Source organism: Leptonotus elevatus, chromosome 3 (assembly GCF_054856555.1).
Source record: "Leptonotus elevatus isolate MCC_2025b chromosome 3, RoL_Lele_1.0, whole genome shotgun sequence".
NCBI classification, from domain to species: domain Eukaryota; kingdom Metazoa; phylum Chordata; class Actinopteri; order Syngnathiformes; family Syngnathidae; genus Leptonotus; species Leptonotus elevatus.
Window position 1 is genome coordinate 63707 of NC_141241.1, and position 19946 is coordinate 83652.

Sequence of the window (19946 nt, forward strand, 5' to 3'; positions counted from 1 at the left end):
AGCTTGCGCCGCTCCTGCCACGCTTTTTACATGCGCGTCATCGGCGACATGCAAGCGAAGCAAACGCCACCAGTGACGTCACGCGAGAGATGCTCAGCACGGAACGTTTCAATCCAAGTTTCGATTGGATGGAGGACCGAGACATTATAAACTCATTTAAAATGATAGACACACACATTTATACACACACACACAATATAATGCCGGCGCAATTCATTTGATCTTTACAACAGTCTCACCCCCCCCCCCCCCCCCCCAAAAAGGAAAGAGTCGACAGTGGGTTGAAATGATGAGGCGAGTTCGAGAAGGTGAAAAATGAAGCAAAAGTCAACTTTATTGATAGAGCACTTGACAAAACATCTGGCCAGCCTAGAGTTGTTTTTTGTTTGTATAAAACGACTTTATGTGATCATTAAGGGCACTTTTTTTTTTTTAATTCCAAAAGGTCACTTCGAGCTACTTGAACGTACAACGAACACGTTTCCAAACGTTTGCGTATCGATCTTGTATGTCGCTCAACATAGCAACCTCGTTGCCTCGTTGCTATTTCAAACATCAAAACAGGACTGAGCAATGAAAGCAGATGTTAGGCCGACTATTATAAGAACGATTCTCCCGATGAGAAAACAGCTGCCATGCAATGCTTTTTTTTTTAGCTTGTTGAACCAAGGAAGCAAACTGAGACGTTTCAAAGTCGGCTCCAAAACGAATTGCTGCTCGTTTTTTTGTGCTGCATTTACTAATTGACATCAACTTTGGATCGATTGGCCTGCAATCTGTCGTAAACTTTCTTTTGCAACAATATCCGCGTCCAATTTGAACAAACGTTAGTTTGACTTACTTTCTTTTCACGCACGCGCGGCCTCCAAAGCTGCTGCTTTCTTCGCCATCATTCAAAGCTCTCTCAACTCCGTCACGTTCTTCAGCAGACAAGACGTTTGTGTCCGACTGAGCTCTTCGAAGTGGTCGACTTTTGGAGCCGCCGTTTTGACAACAATTCCCTTCATCCGTTTGTTTGCGACATTTCGGTGATGCGCGTCCGGCCTGGTTGGGGTTCAAGTCCGGTCCGGAAAGTCAAAGCCCTGAAACAAAACGGTTTTCTGGGCCGTTTGCCTTTTTAGCCACGCTACGAGACAACGCGCTCGTTTAGCCGCCAATGGAGCAGTCAACAACAGTGCGGCTCAATGCGTTTTTCTTTGTGGGCCTGGATCCTCCGACCCCGGAAATGACATTTGGATTTTGTTGATTTGTTTTGCTGTTGACAACATCCTGACGATACACAAAGATAATTAGCTACACGTGTTCAAGCTAAACTTTAATTGGGGAGAAAAGCAAATAAGTCTTTGAAAAGTAGCCCGCAGGCAGAGTTGACACTTTAACCCCGCCCCAAACAAGCACACATGTCACCTGTCTTCCAATCAACCGGCTCGGTGGCTTGAAGACTACATTTTAATGTCACCAGCAGGTGGCACAATTGCTCCTCTTAAAATCAGGTTCAAGCAAGCAAAAACATAGGCGGAAGATTTCTTGGGGTCAGGATTGTTTCTGTGGCCAGACAAAGTCAACATTTGACAATCGTACTAATTCACTTCATTAAGGTGTTGCTATCAAAAGATTCCATTCCAAGTTTGATTGCTTGCGGCGAAGCAGGAATTATATTCTTCTTGCATGAGCAGGCCAGGGACAACGTGGCAACGTGGCAATTTGATGTGTTTTACAAAAAATAAAAAAAAGAGTCATTTTCATGGCAAGAGTGAGACACATTCGTCAACAGTTGAAGGAAGTGAGGTGTATTTTCTTCTTTGATTTCTCTCACAAAATAGCTTCAACTTGCTTTTGGCTTATTGGAGCGATCACAATGTCAAGATTGTACGCATTCGTTCACTGCTATTGATGCTATAGACGTCAAAAATTCAGTTGAACTATTTGACTTTTTTCTCTCACTTTTGTTAACAAGAGTATGAAAACCTAGAAGAAAATTATTGTACATTTACAACAGCTATAAAACTTAATTGATTAATCGATAGTTAACTATTGGGAGTCATGCGATTAATTACAATTTTTAATCGGCCGACGCCCCTCATTTTTAATCATCTTTTCTTTGAAAAAATAAGATTTTTAAAAAATGTCTAGGTTTTCATAAATAGAAATAGTTCAAATGAATTTTTGACGTTTATAGCCGTCAATGGCAGTGAATGAGTTAGGATTTTTTATTTTTGCATATTGAAAGCGTCAATGTTGAATACCTCCAAACTCTGATAATAGAGATCTTGTCATTTGCAGTCTTGCTCTTGCTGATGCGCCGCGTGCACGTCTTGCTTGCTTTCGTGTCATTGTGGATCGCGCAGGAAGAAGCAGGCCAACCGCTTCCACAAGTGCAGCCCGGCTCGCCAGGCCGGCGACCCGGAGCCGGCGCAAGTCCAGAGTTGCTCCAGACACCGACGGGCTCGTCAGCAGCTGCTGGGGGGGATTGAACCCCAAAGGCTTGCGAACGCCCACGCCGGCCTCCGCCACAACATTTTCTACGGCGTTCACTCTCGCGCCAAGGTGAGCGAGAAGCACCTCGCCAGCATTCGCACCTACGGACCATTTCAAGTCTTCAATGATCCCAACATGACAAAATTGTTTTTTTTTTGGGGGGGGGGGCATTCATGGCCACAGCTCAGATTCCAAGAGGCACATCTGCTAACAAGAACAAAATGGAAACAAAGGACAAGAAAAACGAAACAAAAAGATTTTGTTTAAGAGAAGAAAGAAGTGTTTGTCTTCAGCTGCAGTTGTTCCACGTCAAGGAGCTTGTGGCGAGCTGCACTTGCGATTTCGCACCTCCACCACCTGCCGCCTCTCCCGCAGGAAATTCCCAAAAGCGTCCTTCTCTTTGCTCTCCTCCACTTCTAAACACAACCAAAAGCACACTTAGGAGTGCCTCAACTCACAATATAAACACACACACACGCCACACGTGCAGATTTTTTGTATAAAATATTGAAATAACCTTATTCAATGTTTAGTCGTACCCCAATTTACAACGCTGACATTGAAAATAATGGACTTGAACAAAAAGGATGCTAATATTGTCATTCATTCTTGAGCAAAAGTTGTTGATTTAAGAAAAACTGTGATTTCACGGGTGCTAAAGAACGTGAAGCTCTCACTTCATCGAACCGTGCACCTCCTTCTGCAAGGACAACTTCATCGAAACACTTTCTTCAGTGACTTATCGGTCTTTCACGTCAACCTTAGGGGAATTTTCGCCACTCTTCCTTTTGCTGCTTGAGGACGCGCAGGGAGTTTTGCGCGCTCCCGCTCCCGCTTCCCAAACGCTCGGCGTCGCCTCGACACGTGTCAAACTTGCTGCTTCCAAATGGAACCCGAGGCGCTTTGGATTGGGAGCTTTTCAAGGTGTGGGAGGCCGTCGGCCATCTTACTGCTGTGGTCCACGTCGTCCGTGTCGCTGTCCGCCGCAGCCTCGTCGTCATCGGAGTCCCGGATGCCGCGAGTCATGATGAGGTCACTGGGCCCGCCCACGATGGCATTTTCTGCAAAAACAACAAAAGACGATGCGTCCTCAGCAATCCGGGCAAAAAACGCACGGTGGACTGGACTCAAAAGCAATCATGTTCGATCTCTCTATTCAATTTGACTGTAAATAACCATCATTCAATTTTCTTACAGGAATACGTATTGTATTTTATTTTGAAATTTGCGGTGTAAATAGCCACGTCCGGTTCCGGGCGAACGGTTTTATTTTGAAGAGCCACATCCGGTTTCGTGCCGCTTGTACTTAACTCATTTGCTCCCAAAAATGTATAAATATGTTTTATTTTAAATGTTTTAAGTGTCCCAAAGACGTATTTATACGTGTTTTCATTTTTTTTATTTTGCTAGAGCATACAGAACGCTTTGATGCAGCCTCTCAACTGCAGAGAACGGTTGAAGAAATGATCGCTATTACAAAAACGGCCAGCAGACAGCAGAGTATAAGAGATTAATCAGGGCCATGTTGAAAAAAAAAGCTATTTTCCCCAGTGTTTGTAACAGATTTGTGAATAATGATGAAACTTAGCTCTATTCTAATGCAAATTGCGGCAAACCGGAAAAATATACAAATATACTTTTTTTCCTGATGAAAGAAGAGACTTGAATCTTTCTTTTGGTAGGTTCCATGTTTTTATAGCAATCGATCACAATATACTGTTGGCCATGCAAAATCAGTCCAAATCCTGTAAAACAGACGGGAGCGAAGGGGGTTGCTTCAGTCAAAATGGCTGCCAGTCAATGAGTTAAAGGATACTTGACTCATTGAGCCATTTTCAGCAGTAAAAAGTTAGCATTTTGTCCAGAATGAATTTGATAAGTACATTCTTTTTTGTATGCAATTAATACCTTTAAAAAAAAAAAAATTCCACTTGCTGTCAACTGAAGATGACATCACCTGTGCTGAGGAAGTAGGTAACGACCAATCATGGCTCACCTGTTTTCTGGGTTTGGTCAGCAAACTGACTACCATATCCAAAAATGCATTATAATTTCACTGAAATGATTAAATGCATGCTAGCTTTAGCTTTCAGCATCACATGACACTTCAAAATAAATTCGCCATTAGCCATGATTTTGAAGTCACGTTAAGTCAAGTCAATGCTTAGAGCAATTACCTTCCACATGGAGTTCACCTGGGTTCAAACCCCGCTTGGACCACATTTGAGTAATTTATCTTTCAATTGACTTTGTAAGCACATTTATTCTTAAATCTTAGCGTTCAGCGTTTGGGCATTCCCGTGCAATTTCTGCAGAGATTGCACTTTTGTAATATAATAATACATTTCATTTATAGGCGCCTTTCAAGACACTCAAGGTCACCTTACAATATAATAAATGTCAAAAAAATAATGATAAATTAAATAAAAATAACATAAATATCTTTCAGCTCTTACGGTAAATCATCAGTAAAGTTTCATTCTTGTTCGTACGTTGACCGTCAAAGGAAAGCGAAAACAACGGCAATTCCAAGCATGTTGCGCATTTACTAATCAAAGCACAAAACGTTCTCACCGTTGGCTTCATGCACCAAAAAAATGCTATTTGGGTGCCGGTCAGAAAAGCCGAGTGTGACACGAGACAAACTCATCTTATTGACAAAGAAAAATGTTCCCGACAAAGGCAAACAAATGGAAGAAAAAGATTTTGTCCACCTGCAAGCGAAGCCGGCGTCATGCGAACGGCGCCGAGATCCTTGCTGAGTCGCTCCAGCTGCTCTCGCCGCTTTCCACTTTCAGCCTCCATCTGGCGGTCGGGCACGAGAATGACACGTCAAGCCGCAGCAGCCCAAGCAGGATGCGTGACAGATTTTTTTCTCACCAGCTGCTTGCGGAGTCGCTCGTATTCTGGCCGATAATCCCTGAGCAACAAAAGCACAAAGTTGAGACCCGCTTAAAAAGGTTGCGCACTCAGCAAGCGCTTACGCATCTCAAGCGTCTCCTTTGCCATTCCGATAACCAGACGAGTGAGTCACATGACATGACTGAAATCATTTGACGCGCCAGTGCACCACAACAATTTCCCTTAATGACCTCTGGGGGCAGCATCGAGTAGAGCAGCGTGTGACAAGACTTCAAGGGATACTCAAATTGTATTTCTTTTTGCTGCCAAACTGTAAAAACGGGTGTCTGTTCACAAGTCCCGCTCATGATTTGGACATTTTAGTTTCCTGAAAGTTTGAATTTGGGGGCAAAACAGCGGTCTGGCGCCACCTTCAGGTTAAGCACAATTTGTCTGTCCTCATCATTTATGACGTCACTTCTCGAATGTGAAAGTCGTCGCTCTGCCATCTCATACGCGCCTCCTTAACCAGTTGGAGGCGCGTTTTGTCAACGTCTTTATGTTTCCGCTTACTTTCATTTTCACTGCTGCCGTCTGACAGCCAGACTGAGCGCAAGCCTTCCTCATTAAAGCCGGGAAAGTGGACACGTCATTTGGTTTTGACCAATTCTTGGTCTCTTTGCAGATGAAATGCATCCGAAAATACACGCAAAGCGCGACGTGGGCTCGTAAGATTTTCTGAAATTGAATTCGAGCACTGATGGCTGATGCACATTGGCGGGAATTAGGAAATAAATGATGGCGATAGACGGCGCACTCGGCACTTCCAACCAGTGGGAGCAGCCGACAGACGGTGACATCTGATGTCACTTACGACATCTGATGTCACTTACACCATCTGCTGCTGCTCACCAGTGTTGAGAGTAAATACACCTGCAGATGCGACACAGCTGTAAAAAAAAAATCTAAATTGAAGGTTTATATGAATTCAGTTCGCAGGAGTAAGCGATCGGCTTCTGGGGCTGAAATCTCAATTATTGAGTAGGTATTGACAATCTTGTTGTCATGTGTTATGGAATCCTAAAGTCATGGAGGACACCGGATTCCTGAAGGCACTCAACAAAAAGGACGCAAGTGGAGGCTTGAATCATGTGACATTGCGGCAGCCTTCAATGGCACCTCCCCGTCTGGGGGAAGGCAGGTTAAGCCTGAGCCTGAGCCTGACCCTGAGCCTGAGCCTGAGCCTGAGCCTGAGCCTGACCCTGACCCTGTTTGCCACCCGGGCGAATAATAATGAAATAATAATGCATTGGATTTATAGAGCGCTTTTTCTAGCCACTCAAAGACGCTTTACAGTAGAATGGATACATTGTGCACGCACTCACACATTCACACTGTGGTGGCGCTAAGCTACTTAAGGAGTCACAGCTGCCCTGGGGCAGGCTGATGGAAGCGCGGCTGCCAGTGTGCGCCTACGGCCCCTCCGACCACCGCCACACATTGGCACCTTCCATACACCAGTGTTGAGTTGCACTGGAGGCAATGCGTGTCAAGTGCCTTGCCCAAGGACACGACGACACGTGACATGGGGACAGCGGGGGTCGAACAGCTGACCTTCTGGGTACCGAACGACCGTCTACACCCCGAGCCACGGCCGCCGCAAGGGCCAACGTGTCTGTCAACGCGGCAACACAAACGAGGGCAATGGCGTGTTTTTCTGTCAGCAAGGTTAAACAAACGTTGTGGCCAACAAGGACAATATTCTCACCTGTCGTACTCGTCAGCAGCCTCCTGCACCTTAACGAGCAGCTGGTCCAATCCGCTGCCCGTCACGGACGACACGCCCACTACCTGCGCCACAATTGCAAGGTTTCAAATGGCCAATTGGACGTACGGGGACCAACGATGACATCATTCGGCTCCGGGGCCGCCGTGCCTTCGTGTGAGCTGAAGGCCACGCCCGGCGTCGGCCGGCACGTCGGCAACAAAGTAGCGAGGTCGGAGCGACTGATTGCAAACAGCAGAGTTGATTTACCCGCAGGTTGGAGTAGAACTGGTCCAGGACCAGACTCATGGAGCGCGTCAGGTTGCTGACGTAGGATCGTTCCTGGTTCAAGGCGTCCTGGAAAGCCTCAAAGTCCTTCATCCACTCCACGGCGAAGCTTTCCTCAATGATGTCCGTCTGCAACGAACACACGCACGCACGCACGCACTTTGTCAAGGTGGAGCTGCTGACACAAACGAGTTATCAAATCAACAGCTTTTCACGTCCAGCGTTTACGTTCTATGCATACAGTAGCAGATCCGAGCCGCCGCGCCTTCCGGCCAACAAGAACACAACAACAAAAACCTCCTTGGCACCGAAGCAACGACTTGGTTAACGTGGGACCTCTTTCAGGGTTAGGGTTGCGCTCCCGGGCGACGGAAGAACGCTTTCCGACTCTGCAGCAATCGCGAAGCGAAGCGCTCCTTTTTCTGTCGATCTGACATATTCCGCCTACGGGTCCGATTGGCTCCCTCGACACATTTCTTTCGCTCGGGAACTTCTTGCGTCGCTATGGAAAATAGCTACTGCTGCGAGCGCTCCCATTTTGTTTCCGTCAGCATGAAAGTCTGTTTTAAAGTAGCACTAAGGAATCTTAATCAAATATTTTCATAAGTCTTCTGATGAAACATGGGCTTAAAACTCGTTGAATGGTACCTTTGCCACGGCCTGAGGGGGTCTGCATGGGTTTTATTGGCACTTAACAACTTTGAGGAGGATGGTAGGAACATACCAAAAACTGAAAATGTGCTGAATGCTTTATGGCATACGTCACTTCCCCCTTTATCCATTCGTTACAAAGATGGAAGTCAATTTGAATGTCGACGCACGATTACTGCTTTCCTGGCAGAAGCTGCAAAACAACTGAAGAGTTTTGGCCGAGAAGACAAAAAAGAAAAAAGGAAAGCTACCTCGATATAAGGACAGTCAAGGATCAACATTGACCCGCCTTTCACTCGCTGGTGTGAGCTAAAAAAACAACGGAAAGCGCTTGTCCTCATAGGAAATGTGGTCTTCCTTCAGACATAACAATACCGCTTTTGTCCATATGGCGCCGCTATCATCAACATCAACTGAAAGTTCCTTAGTGTTGCTTTAATGAGCAGAAACCAGTGCTTTAAGTAAAAAAATAATAATAATAATCATGAGGCCGAACGTTTTCCAACGTTTTGTCCAACGTGCCGATTCGTTGTTCGACCAACATCAAGCCATTACTATTCGATTGGTCGCCGTGGATAGACTGAGCATTTGGGAAAACTCGTGAAATTCCCGATGGTCAGTCGGAAAATTTTCAGTGGCCGAATATTCGGTGCATCACTAGTTGATATACTCTAATTATGTGTCACGTTTTTTTTTCATCAGAAAGATGAGAAAATTTGATGTGAAATAGTTTTAGCCGATGACAAAAAATATATACAGGGTTAAAATGATTGTCCTGACGAAAACTAGACTCAAATGTTGACGAAAACGAGATGAATAGAATTATGTTTACTTAGACTAAAATGAAGACTAATAGTCTAAAAATGGACTAAATAAAAACAGGATGTGGTTGACTAACGATGATAAAAAACTAACAAGCGTGATTGAAACTGGGCTAAAAAAAGGAGTCCATTTCAAAATGGCTGATAAAATGATCAATACGCGAGCTCCTCTGATGTCCAAAGCCAACGAAAAGGTGGAGAGAAAACGACTCACTTTGTTCATGACCACGATGAAGGGAAGTTTGGTCTTGTAGAGGATACTGAAAGAAAAAAGATGGCGCCGATGAAGCAGACAAATCAAGCAAGCGCTCGGAGCGAGTCACGTGCAGCCGCCAACGGGGGGGCGGGCCTACCTGCAAGCGTACAACATGTTGGACATGAAGGTGACGGGACTGACGCAGCGAGACGTGTCCATGACGTAGAGCACCACGCAGGGGAAGGCCGACGCCTGCCGAGCACGCACGCACACACAGACGCACGCTCGTCAGGACCGCTGGCGATGGCGAGCAAAGGCCGGCGAGCAAAGGTCGGCGGGCGTTACCAGGGCTTCGGTGATGATGCTGCCGGACGCCGACCACGTGAACACTTCGATCTGGCCCGGCGTGTCCAGAAGGACCAACCTGCAGACCACAAATGAAAGACGCGCGTTTCTCTTTCGTGTTGACATTTGCAAATGTTTGCTTTGGAAGACGATGAGCAAGCGGTTAGTCGGGACGCAGAGTTAACCTGTACCAACAGTTAGTCGGGACGCAGAGTTAACCCGTACCAACAGTTAGTCGGGACGCAGAGTTAACCCGTACCAACTGTTAGTCGGGACGCAGAGTTAACCCGTACCAACTGTTCTACAAATGGCTCACTGGTGAGAAACAATTGTGACTTACTAAGAAGTACGGGTGTATAAAAAAAAAGATTCTGCAATATATCGCGATATTACAAGTGCTTCTTGACGCTTCATTTGTCAATCACGACTGATGAGTATTTTCAACAACAAAATGGCAATCATCGACTTATAGATTCGTATGGCGGATTAATCAGTATCGAATCGAATCGTGATACAGATCCAATTTCCTGGTACGAGGCAGTTCACACCCCTACTAAGAAGAATGTTACCGTAACCAAGGGTTTGACGTGACTATTATTTTTTTGTATCTGTATTTTTCATTTAACGTGATGTCTTACGGTTGATGCTGGTTTCTCCCCATTTAATGTGAACGCATCGCGCATTCGATTGCGTCATCCTTTGTTCGCTCCCGCGAGGGAATTTACTAGAAGTTCCATGCGAGTCAGAGGAAGAAGCCGCTCTAATATAAAAGAAAAAAAACCGAAGTTTAAGATTGGAAAGCTTTCCTGTGATGCTTTTACCAAAGAAAGTCAAATGCAACATCGCAAATGTTAAAGAGAATTGAATCCGAGTGAGTGTTTTATTTGAAAAGTTGCTCCTGAAAAGATGTTATTGATTAGCCAATCAATGGACTGACCTGTGATTGTGCTGTTTCTTCTCGATGAAATGCATCACCTAAAACACAAAAACAACACACAAACTTTGAGTGTGTACAAAAGTAGTGGCGATGATGCAATTTTGTGATGCTCCATTTGTATTAGATCTCTCATCGTCCAATCAGCAGCATCCGCAGCTGCCAGGTGGTTGAAAAAGGTCACGGCTACGTCCCGCTTGCACCCAGACTCCGTGGCAACACTACATGCTAAGCTAGCTTGCTCAGCAACGCGCTGATTACTCCTCTAACAGGGATGTCAAAATATCCAAACATCACCATAAAATATTATCACACGTTAGTCAGCGGCTTGCCTATATGAATATAAAATATTTTAAAAAAGCTCACAATGTGACTGTGTGCATTCCGAAAGGCTCAGCGGCACAACATTTCCTGCTCTACATGTCGGGTTGAGGCGGGACGGGGGGGGGGCTGCTTTTGATATCCTAATATGACTGACGATATTGTGGCAAATTTAAATATCAGCACGTGGTTACATCTCAACTAACTAATGCGTATTAGGTTAAATCCAGTTCAGGAAAATTACAAAAATGGAATGAAAAGAAGCAGAGAGAAGAACAAATATGTTACTTTGTGAGGAAATCTTGACCTTTCACATTTAAAAAAGCCATTGAGAAATACTTGCATTTTGATTTTAGCACTTTGACACTTCATGGTTGTGAAAAGATTCAATCAAGAGCACAATATGACTTTCCGTCTCCGTTTAAAGCAAAAATGTGGGAAAACATTTGATCAACAAATTGGTGCCATTTTTCCATCATTGCATATTCAGACGTGTATGACAGCAAGCGGTGCAGAAGGTCTTGCTTGACTGACAAAGCTTGAGAAAAGGCTGCCACCTTCACAGACTCTTCAGCGTCCGAGCATTCTTCGACAAATAATGTTCGTCACCGCTACTGGACACGCTGCATTTTATTGCCCTCCAGCTTCATTTAAAGAAATGATTGGAACGGAAATGGCAATCACGGCAATTCAATGGTTCCCTGGAATGGTTGATCCCTCCCGGAAATTTGCTAACCCTTGCAAAAGTGTCAAGCGGTGCGCATCACCTGATCGAAGCGCGTGGCAAAAAGGTTGAGCGAGGTTACGATGGCGCCGTTGGGTCCCAGGCCGTACTGCTTCATCACCTCTTTGTAGTTGACCGTGTCGCGAATGTCTGCCGGGTGGAAGAAAGGTCAGCGCGAGGGAAGGAGGCCACGTCAGGTGTCGCCTTACCGATGTTGGCGGGGAAGGGAACGTCGCGCACGGCGGGGTCCAGGTTGATGAGGTATGGAGGACTTTGGAGTGCGTGAAGATGAGCCGTCAGCCTCTGCGGAATGGACCACGGGACAGCGTTGGACAAGGACGTCGGCACCAGGCAATATTTGGACAAGCCATTATTCTCATCGTGCCATACAATGACATTTTACCTGCCAGCTTCTTTTCTTTCTTTTTTTTTTTAACCATGACTGCTTGTGAAGCCATTAATGACGATTTGCTATTGTTTAATCATGAAAATAGCAAACAAACAGTAATGCCACAAAAGAGTACTCCGCCATTTCTTGACTACTGACTCCTGCCAAGCCAGGTTAGCACTTAACTCCACTTTTGAGGCTCCACGATATGACGTCACGTGGTAAACGTACGCCTTACCACGTGACCTGTTGTTGATATGTTATCATCCGCATAGTGCTCTTGTAGTTGGGCGTCTACCGAAGCAGGTTCGGCGGGATTTCGAGTGACTTTGTCGAAAGAAGCATGCGAACTGAGCTGTGCAACGCTTGTTAGCATTGCTGTGCTAACGGTGCTAGCATTTGCTCGATTTCTTTGGAGCGCTACCTGAACAAAAGTCGTCTTTCCGGATCCGGCCATGCCAAGCACGAGCAAACATACAGCTTTCCTCTCATCGTCCTTCTCCACCATCTTCTCGTCAACGCCCGACGAAACGGGAGCAGCTTCGCTTGGCGCCGCCATTGCTCAGTCGACGCGTCTTTGTTTTCTTCTTCGCTTCTTAGTCTTCTTCTTCTTCTCCTTTCGATTGACAGCGAGAAGTGAAGCCACCGGGGGCCATCTTGCGTTGCCATCCGAAAACAGGACGGCCCAATCAAACTCGTCTATTTGCGTGACGTCATACACACACGTTATTAATCCAGAAAAAAATAAACAAACAAAAAAGTCAGGAGGAATATTTAAATATATATATATATATATATTTTTTTTTTTTAAAGAGCATGAAGCTAATCACTTTCTTGTTGACAGATCTCAATAAAGTATTATTGTACTGTTTGGTTTCCATTTTAAAAACTAAAAACAAAGGTTTCAAATGACTAACTTTGGATTTGTGTATGTGAAATTTTGCCAAAATGATTAGCAAGTTTATTAGAATTTTTGTTTTGTTTTGTTCATTATCATTCTTACAGAAACCAAACAGTAAATGTTTCCAGAAAAGACAGAAATTAGGCTCAATATGATCAATAATAAAAGGAGACACATCTTTCCAGAATCTGTTGGTGTAAAGGACAACGCCAGAATAGGCGGACCAATGTTTCAGGTGACATTTTCAACACAAATGTTTTTCTTGAACCTAAGAAGATCCTTTTTAACAGGATAATACCTAGGAATAATTTTAAAAGAAAATGCCCTTACTTTATTTGTTCAAAGATATTTGTACGGCAGAGACCACATTGTTTCCAGTGTAAACCATCAGCAAAACCAGATCAGTAAGAAACCACATACGGCGTTGTAGAAATATCTCTTTGAAACAAAGAGCATATATGGCGATTATGGTTTCTCACAGAAGCATTTAGACAAAATGTGTCTATTGAGGTAGCCTTGGGGTCCAATTTAGGTAAAGAGACGAGTCTTCCTAGCCCTCTCAAAAGCAAAATTCCAGAAGAAATAGCATCCATAACTTTAGCAAACTCCTTAGGAGTAAGTGCAAGGTTAAATGTGTTCAAAAATTCTGAATAGTTCAACAGTAAACCTTCATCGTCGAGTAATTGGCTAACCAGAATAATGCTATTATTAAACCAATTGGGATAAAATAAGGATCTATTCTTATGCAATATATGCCGACTATTCCAAATAAAGCATTTATGGGGAGAAAAATTGTGCTTGTAAATGAAAGACCAAGCCAATAGCATTTGTTTGTGGAAATTGGATAAAGATAAGGGAATTGTTTCAATCTTGTAGTCACACAAAAGTACAAATTCAAGACCTCCAACTTGAGAAAAGACATCATTCGGTATAAAATTCCAGCTAGATGTGGGATTGCACAAAAACTGTTTCACCCAATTCAAGTAAAATCAAGAAAATTCAAGCCACCACACTCATTCTAATATGTATTTACTACAACAGACCTTTTCACATAATGAGTCTTATTTCTCCGTCGCGCTTGACCAGACTCAACTTGTGTCCAAATTCACAAGGCCGGATTCTCCGAAGGCCGAATTTGGCGGCCGCGTGACGTCACCGCTCACTGAACGGACTTCCACGTGAATGGATCGGCAATGCTGCTTGGCGGTAGCGCATTGGCCGGACTCCGTTCACGTGTAAGTGTGTGCGTGTTGTGGAGTCACGCCGGGAGTGACGTCATGCAGCCGACAAATTCGGCCTTCGGAGGACCCGGCCTCGTCAATTTGGATACAGGCGGTGCCATTTTGCATGGTTTTCCGTCACGACGGCAAAAGTGGCGTTCAGTTGCAGCAAGAAGTCTGGGAGAAGCGCTGCATGCACATTTTAGAGCTAAGGCATGATATTATTGATTTTCTTTTTTAAGATATATATATATATATATATCTCTCAGAGTGAGAAACACTTGATGGGAACGAACATTTGCGCTTGCGCGGGAGGCGAATAGGTCTGTAATGTCAGCGATGTGACGTTCACGAACAAATTGAGTCTTTTGAACGTCTCTTCATTGCGAATCGCAAACGACAGGAATCGAGCCGTTCAACCTCCTTTGCCACGTACGCCGCCCGATGACGTCAGTTAGGACGAGTGGAGTCGGATTTGTATGAAAGCGCGTTGTCCTTTCCTATGTTCGAAAGGAAAGCCCTTTTTATTTTCCTTGACCCGATCACATCATCCAGCAAAGGGTTAGACTTTCCGAAGTGTCTGAAAATGGTTACCAATTGTCACCAAAACACGCAGATGCAAATTGCTACTCTTGTCCACTTCAACCTGTGGAAATATAAACACGATTGGCACACTATTTGGGATTTTATATTTGATTGACTTCATGTGATCTCCCATAAGGACAAAGCACTATCACCTCCACCAAATTGAAAATATTGTGTTGTATTCTACAGGTTCAATCAACGTTATTCAGCAGTCCCTTAAAAAGCACAGTTATAAGATGAAAATATGGAAGAAGAGAAAATTACCAATTTAAAAATCATTTTTAAAAGCCAATCGTACCGTACGTACAGTGTTTGCACATATGTGACTCGGTGTCTCATTGTAATAAAATGTGATTTGACAGCAACACAATGATACAATTCTGCGAAGCGACAATATCAATCCATCTATAGATCAAATGTTGACATTCTCCAAGCACCTTTGGAATTCTATCCTACACATGACATGTTTTGTGCACAAGCCGTGGAAATGGCCTTTAATATGAACATACCAGCACTAAAAACGTATTTGGAGCAACTCGGATAATTGGCACAAAGCTCGGACATTTGAGGGATTCCTCTAAAGATCTTCAAACACCAGGCAGCAATGAGGCGAGTTTCCTGCGTTCAATGACAGCACACGTTTATTCACCAGATTCCATTTGAAAGAACGAAGGACCACGATTGCGCTTGGGTCAGAGTTGCCGCTGTTGCTGATCTCGGACGCACGTGCAGCCGATGGCGAGGAGGCGGGGCTCCAAGCGGTAGCGGTGAGCCAGACCCCGCTGCGGAGCGCCCCCGGTGGGCGACTTGAGGCGGCGCAGCTGCAGAACCTGTTGCAGGATGGGCCGCGACTTGAGCCTCAGGTCCTCCACGCCGTTTGCGTCCAGACAGCCGCGCAACACGCAGCGGGCCTCCGACACTCGAGGGAACACCGACGCGTCCTGCGACTCGCTGGCAGGCGCGCACGCAGGTCACAGTCAGATGAGTACGTGTGAGCGGGAGCGCGTGTGAGCGTGTGTGCGCGCGCGTATTCCTACTTGTAAGTCCAGGGCGAGATGGAGCGGTTATGCAGCGGCCGGAAGGTTTCGGAAGAAAGCAAGATGACGGGGTTGAGTTCCAGGGACACGGTTTTGGTTGGCGCGTTCCAGGAATGAATCTGCGCCGCCGCCGAGGCTTTGGATTGGCCGTCTGCTTCCACGATGGCCACGCCCCCTGACAGCAACGCCGTCATCATTGTTATCGCCACCTGAACACATCACATGAGTTGAAAGTGTGACAGTTTGATTTCATTATTATTCAATCTGGTGTTTACAATCTTGTTAATAAGTCATTGACGCAAATTCACGTTTATATTTGAGATTAACAGTTGAAGAGGACCTTGTGCTTGTATTTTTGCACGCATACAAGGTCTCGCATTATTTTAGAGTCAACCTCGACCCGTCTAAAAGATGCAGAAAGCACAAATAACGAGACGGTTAACGCAAATGACAAAGAGACTTATTGAACAGCGACGAAACCAAAGTCAAGTCACAACTCAAAACAAGTCTCAAGAGTCTGCAAACGATGATGTCCGAAAGCCAGCGGCAGCCTTCAGAATTGCGGCCTTGACAAACGCTCCTCGTCCCTTCACGCTCACTTTCCGGCCAATCGTGAGGCCTCGTGCCCTCAAGCAGCGGACGAGCACACCTTACCGTCACAATGGCGCCATTCAGCGTAGAAAACATTCTTCTGTTGGGAGGCCCGTCGGGTTCTGCCGGAGGTTGAGGTGTGCGAATGACAAGATTGCGCCATTGCTGGCGACCTTTATCCTGATTCGCCGGAGCTGATGTCATCTTCCATCTTCCTGGTTAAACCGCACGGGCCGGCCGGCATGACGAAGCATGACGGAAACCCACTTTCGCACACATGAAAGATTCGAGGTCATCGGCGGCTTTCGATCTCGCCGGGTTGCTCGTTGGAATGAAAGGACGGCTTGGACAGCCCCCGCAGACAAAAGACGCTTACTACCACAACTTGCGCCTCACATCCTGTTGACGTAATCTGGCTCGGGTGAGGCGCCCCACTCCCGACGTGTGCTTCGCGTAGGATGTTCCAAATGGGGGCTTTTGAGTTTTGAAGGCCGGACGGCATTTTGCCACGTCACCGTCATCCAAATGCGCAATCGGGTCGATGACTTGGATAACGGTGAAGGAGAATGCCGTAAGGCGTCCACTGACTGACTGTGACGGGCGGGAGGCGGTGACAACAAAGATGCGGCCGGAAAGCCGACAGGGGCGAAGCCGAAGAGGCGAACTGAGCACAAGACTCGAAAGTTGTACAAGTCCCGAATCCATCCCGCACTCATTGCGAGAAGAGTTTTTCAGTCAGGGTGAGCGCTCGCTCGCTCGCTCGCTCGCTTGCCACCGGAAGTGATGCGTGTTAGCGTGTTAGCGGGTCGCGGGTCTGACCTGGTTTACGGTGACTCACTTGGTCCGGATTGCAGCATCATCACATTTTCTGCTTGCTTTTCCGCCCACGTTGCAGTGCCAAGCGCATTTGTGACAACCCAAATGACTTCCTTTGCTGCTGCTGCTTTAAAAGTCATCAATGAATCCGAGAACCTTCACTTGACGTTCCCCCTGATTGGGCACTTTTATTCCAACTACGTTGAACGTTCTCATTCCTTCATGTCGACTCAGCAGACGCCTTTGCTACGCTACGTCAAATGAAAATCTGCCATTGAAGCAGATGAGCATCATTGACGTTAAAAGCTCGTTTAGCGGCAACTGAAAAGCTGGATCCCCTCTGAGCCTCCGCTTAGTCCTCCTCGGTACCTCCAGTTAGCATCTGGTCAGGTGACCTGAGGCACCGGGCAGGGGCGGAGGGCTCAAGGAGATCTTAATGAGAAGAAAAGTGGTCCAAAGATTTGAAAATCAATCAAAGAATCTTCCAATGAACTCTCAAGAGGGGACAGGATTGGAGTTTGGCGCACCAGTTAAGGGAGGACTGGCTGACTCCAAAATCAAGTGGATTACCGTAATCCAGGCTTGGATTCCAGTTTCCAAGTGCTGGTTAGTGACGAGAGGCCGGCTGACTAAAAGCACAAAAGCAAAAGCAAAAACAACAGCACCAATTTGGCTTCTCTTTACTTTCGATTGAAGTTCATTCAAATTAATTGGCATCCAGGCCTCGATTTGGTCCAGACAGGACAGAAATGGTTGAAATACAAAGTGCATTACAAATCAAATTGAGAATTAAAAGTGACCTGAATGAAAAAGCCTCCTTTTTGCTCAGCTTGGACTGTCAACCGCGTAGCAGCAAATATAAAGAAAACAGCAGGGCCCCAAAACAGAACCCTGTGGAACACCACAAGTCAGAGCGGCACATGCACAAGTTGCGTCAGTCAAAGCAGATTGAAAGCACACCGCAACACAACCGCTAATTGAATTTGAATTGATTTATTTGAAAGGGACAATGCACATTATTTTACAACGTAAATGTGCCCAAGTTAGCTATGTTAAGCTAATTGTCATTAGCAGTCCCTTGGGCAGATGTAAGAAAGCCTAAAATGAGTCATTGAAATCACAACTCAATTTCCAACAATATACTATAATATTACACAAGTACATTTCCTGTACAGTTGACAGTGCTCACTCATCGCTCGTTTTGGCCCGACTTCAGCCACTGTTTGACTTTCGTGTTGAAGACATTTTTCACATTCGTCTCCAATTTCAGTTGAGCGGGGAGAGTTGAGTTCCCTGATAGCAGAAGCGAGACAGTCCCAAAGTTGTTCTAAACTTTCGACAGTCCCCACCTGCGGAGGCTCTGGTGTCCGCTGGTCGGTCTGCAGAAGCTCCGGCGTCGCACCACCAGACCAGATCATGGCGGTCACGCAGATATACACACATTTAAAAGACACTTTCACAATACTCAAATTCACAACATTTTCAAAGGTGCAAAGATTGTGTTTTTCAATGGCCACCTGGTGTTGCAAACGAGACAAGAAAATCTCGCGCTGGCTCCACCGTATCGTATCGGCCCATCTCATTCTCACGTCGTATTTCAACAGCAACGACGACAGTTTTGGGGTCTGTCAAACTGCAATTGTGCGCTCAGTGTAGCGCAACCCAGGAACCGCCGCGACGTGACGTCATGTGACATGGATGTGTACCTGGAATCCATCTTGGCCGAGCGTCGACCGACGTCGGATCGGGGCGTCACCTCACCTCACCCCATCGCATCGCACAGCACATCATCGAGAAGAGAGAAAAAAACCCGGCATGTGCTTTTTCCTCCGCTTGCTTTCTTTGCTTCATCAAAGTGCAAAATCGTCTTGTTGGCCGATCCAAATGCTGACATGTCGTTTGCTTCATCTTCTCATGTTGCTGAAGCAACATTTAGTGGAAAGTTGCAGGACGGACGGCTGTGTCACATTTTTGTCCAAAACAGAGGTGGCAAATCCAGGTCCAGAAAGTGAAGGCCCTGCCACAGTTTGCCTTTAGCCCCTGATGCTAGCTAGCTAGCTAGCTAGCTCCATCTGCTAGGGAGCTAGCTAGCATCAGGGGCTAAAGCCAAACTGAGGTAGGGTTTTTACTTTCTGCTGGACCTGGATTTGCCACCCCTGGTCCCAAACCCCCCAAGAGGAAAGGAAAATGGAGAGCTTGCTATCAAGGGCAAACCTAACGCGTTGTCATTAGGTCAGAACACACACGCACCACCATCTTTTTCTTCTTTTTTGTTGTTGTCTTCTTTCTTGGGTTCCCCAACGAAGACGTTTGCTTCATGTGGTCTCGTTTTGAAGGGCCATTGACACATTTCCTGCCCCGCTGGCAGGGGGCTCCCCCTTGCACCGTGCGCCAGTCATTTCAATGAGTCGACTTAGAAGTCGTACGAGTCTTTCACATGGACAGGTTTGTGGAAATCTTGGTCTAGAAAGTCCAAACCCTGCCACAGATTGGCTTCTTCCACACGTGCTTGTACTCAACTGGCAGGTAAACAAGCTTGTTCTCCACCTGAAAAGCACCTGTGGCCAACGCCAAACGCTTTCAGGCCTTTGACTTTCTGGACCAGGTTTTCTCCAATCGGTTTCCTCACTAAGCCTTCACCGTTGCAGAATGTGGGAAAAGGCCTGCTCTACTCAAAATGGCGTCTACCCTTTTATTGTCTTGGCCTAGTTTATAGTCAGGTTTCCATCCAATTGTTTCGAATATTTAAGCGAATGTACTGAAAATGCGCAAAACGGACATGCGACTTATGCCCGTTTCCATCTGTTCTTCTTTTGCGAATATTGAGGTGACTCCGCCGCTATAGGTGGCGCTATACACCATAGAGATGTGATCCACCTGTAATTTAAAAGAAGAAGAAAAACACCAGGAAGCGACTGCGCCGTGCGATGACGTAAGAGTTTGCGTTTGTAATTCTTGATAAACCGTAGCGTTTCTTTGCCGTCTTTCATCTAAAATAGCATTAATATTGGCCTCTTTAACTAATTCCAAAAATATTTCTGTTC

General features: G+C 45.7%; 2 protein-coding genes across 2 annotated transcripts; both read right to left on the reverse strand.

Moving 5' to 3' along the window:
* Positions 1-1302: 1302 nt before the first annotated feature.
* gpn1 (GPN-loop GTPase 1) lies at positions 1303-12348 on the reverse strand. Its single transcript, XM_086071825.1, has 13 exons — positions 12177-12348; positions 11574-11667; positions 11408-11514; positions 10323-10360; positions 9386-9464; positions 9198-9292; positions 9059-9104; positions 7355-7501; positions 7088-7170; positions 5359-5398; positions 5193-5283; positions 3429-3539; positions 1303-2894 (listed from the first exon to the last, which is right to left on the reverse strand). The coding sequence occupies exons 1-13, from the start codon at positions 12309-12311 to the stop codon at positions 2788-2790; spliced, it is 1173 nt and encodes a 390-aa protein (XP_085927951.1). The 5' UTR covers positions 12312-12348; the 3' UTR covers positions 1303-2787.
* A 2733-nt stretch (positions 12349-15081) lies between these two features.
* On the reverse strand, positions 15082-16286 carry LOC147176490 (interleukin-17F-like). Its single transcript, XM_086071712.1, has 3 exons — positions 16150-16286; positions 15496-15704; positions 15082-15409 (listed from the first exon to the last, which is right to left on the reverse strand). The coding sequence occupies exons 1-3, from the start codon at positions 16180-16182 to the stop codon at positions 15151-15153; spliced, it is 501 nt and encodes a 166-aa protein (XP_085927838.1). The 5' UTR covers positions 16183-16286; the 3' UTR covers positions 15082-15150.
* Between the last annotated feature and the right edge of the window lie 3660 nt (positions 16287-19946).

Bases quoted from the DNA above. Each gene is read 5' to 3' on its own strand.
- gpn1 (XM_086071825.1), bottom strand. From the start codon at position 12,311: ATGGCGGCGCCAAGCGAAGCTGCTCCCGTTTCGTCGGGCGTTGACGAG. The intron at 11,668-12,176 runs GTAGCGCTCCAA...TCCATTCCGCAG, and splicing joins GAAAGACGACTTTTGTTCAG to AGGCTGACGGCTCATCTTCA. The intron at 2,895-3,428 runs GTAAGATGGCCG...GGTTGTGTTTAG, and splicing joins GGACGACGTGGACCACAGCA to AAGTGGAGGAGAGCAAAGAG.
- LOC147176490 (XM_086071712.1), bottom strand. From the start codon at position 16,182: ATGTTTTCTACGCTGAATGGCGCCATTGTGACG. The intron at 15,705-16,149 runs GTAAGGTGTGCT...TGATGTGTTCAG, and splicing joins TGAATGGCGCCATTGTGACG to GTGGCGATAACAATGATGAC. The intron at 15,410-15,495 runs GTAGGAATACGC...CGCGCCTGCCAG, and splicing joins ATCTCGCCCTGGACTTACAA to CGAGTCGCAGGACGCGTCGG.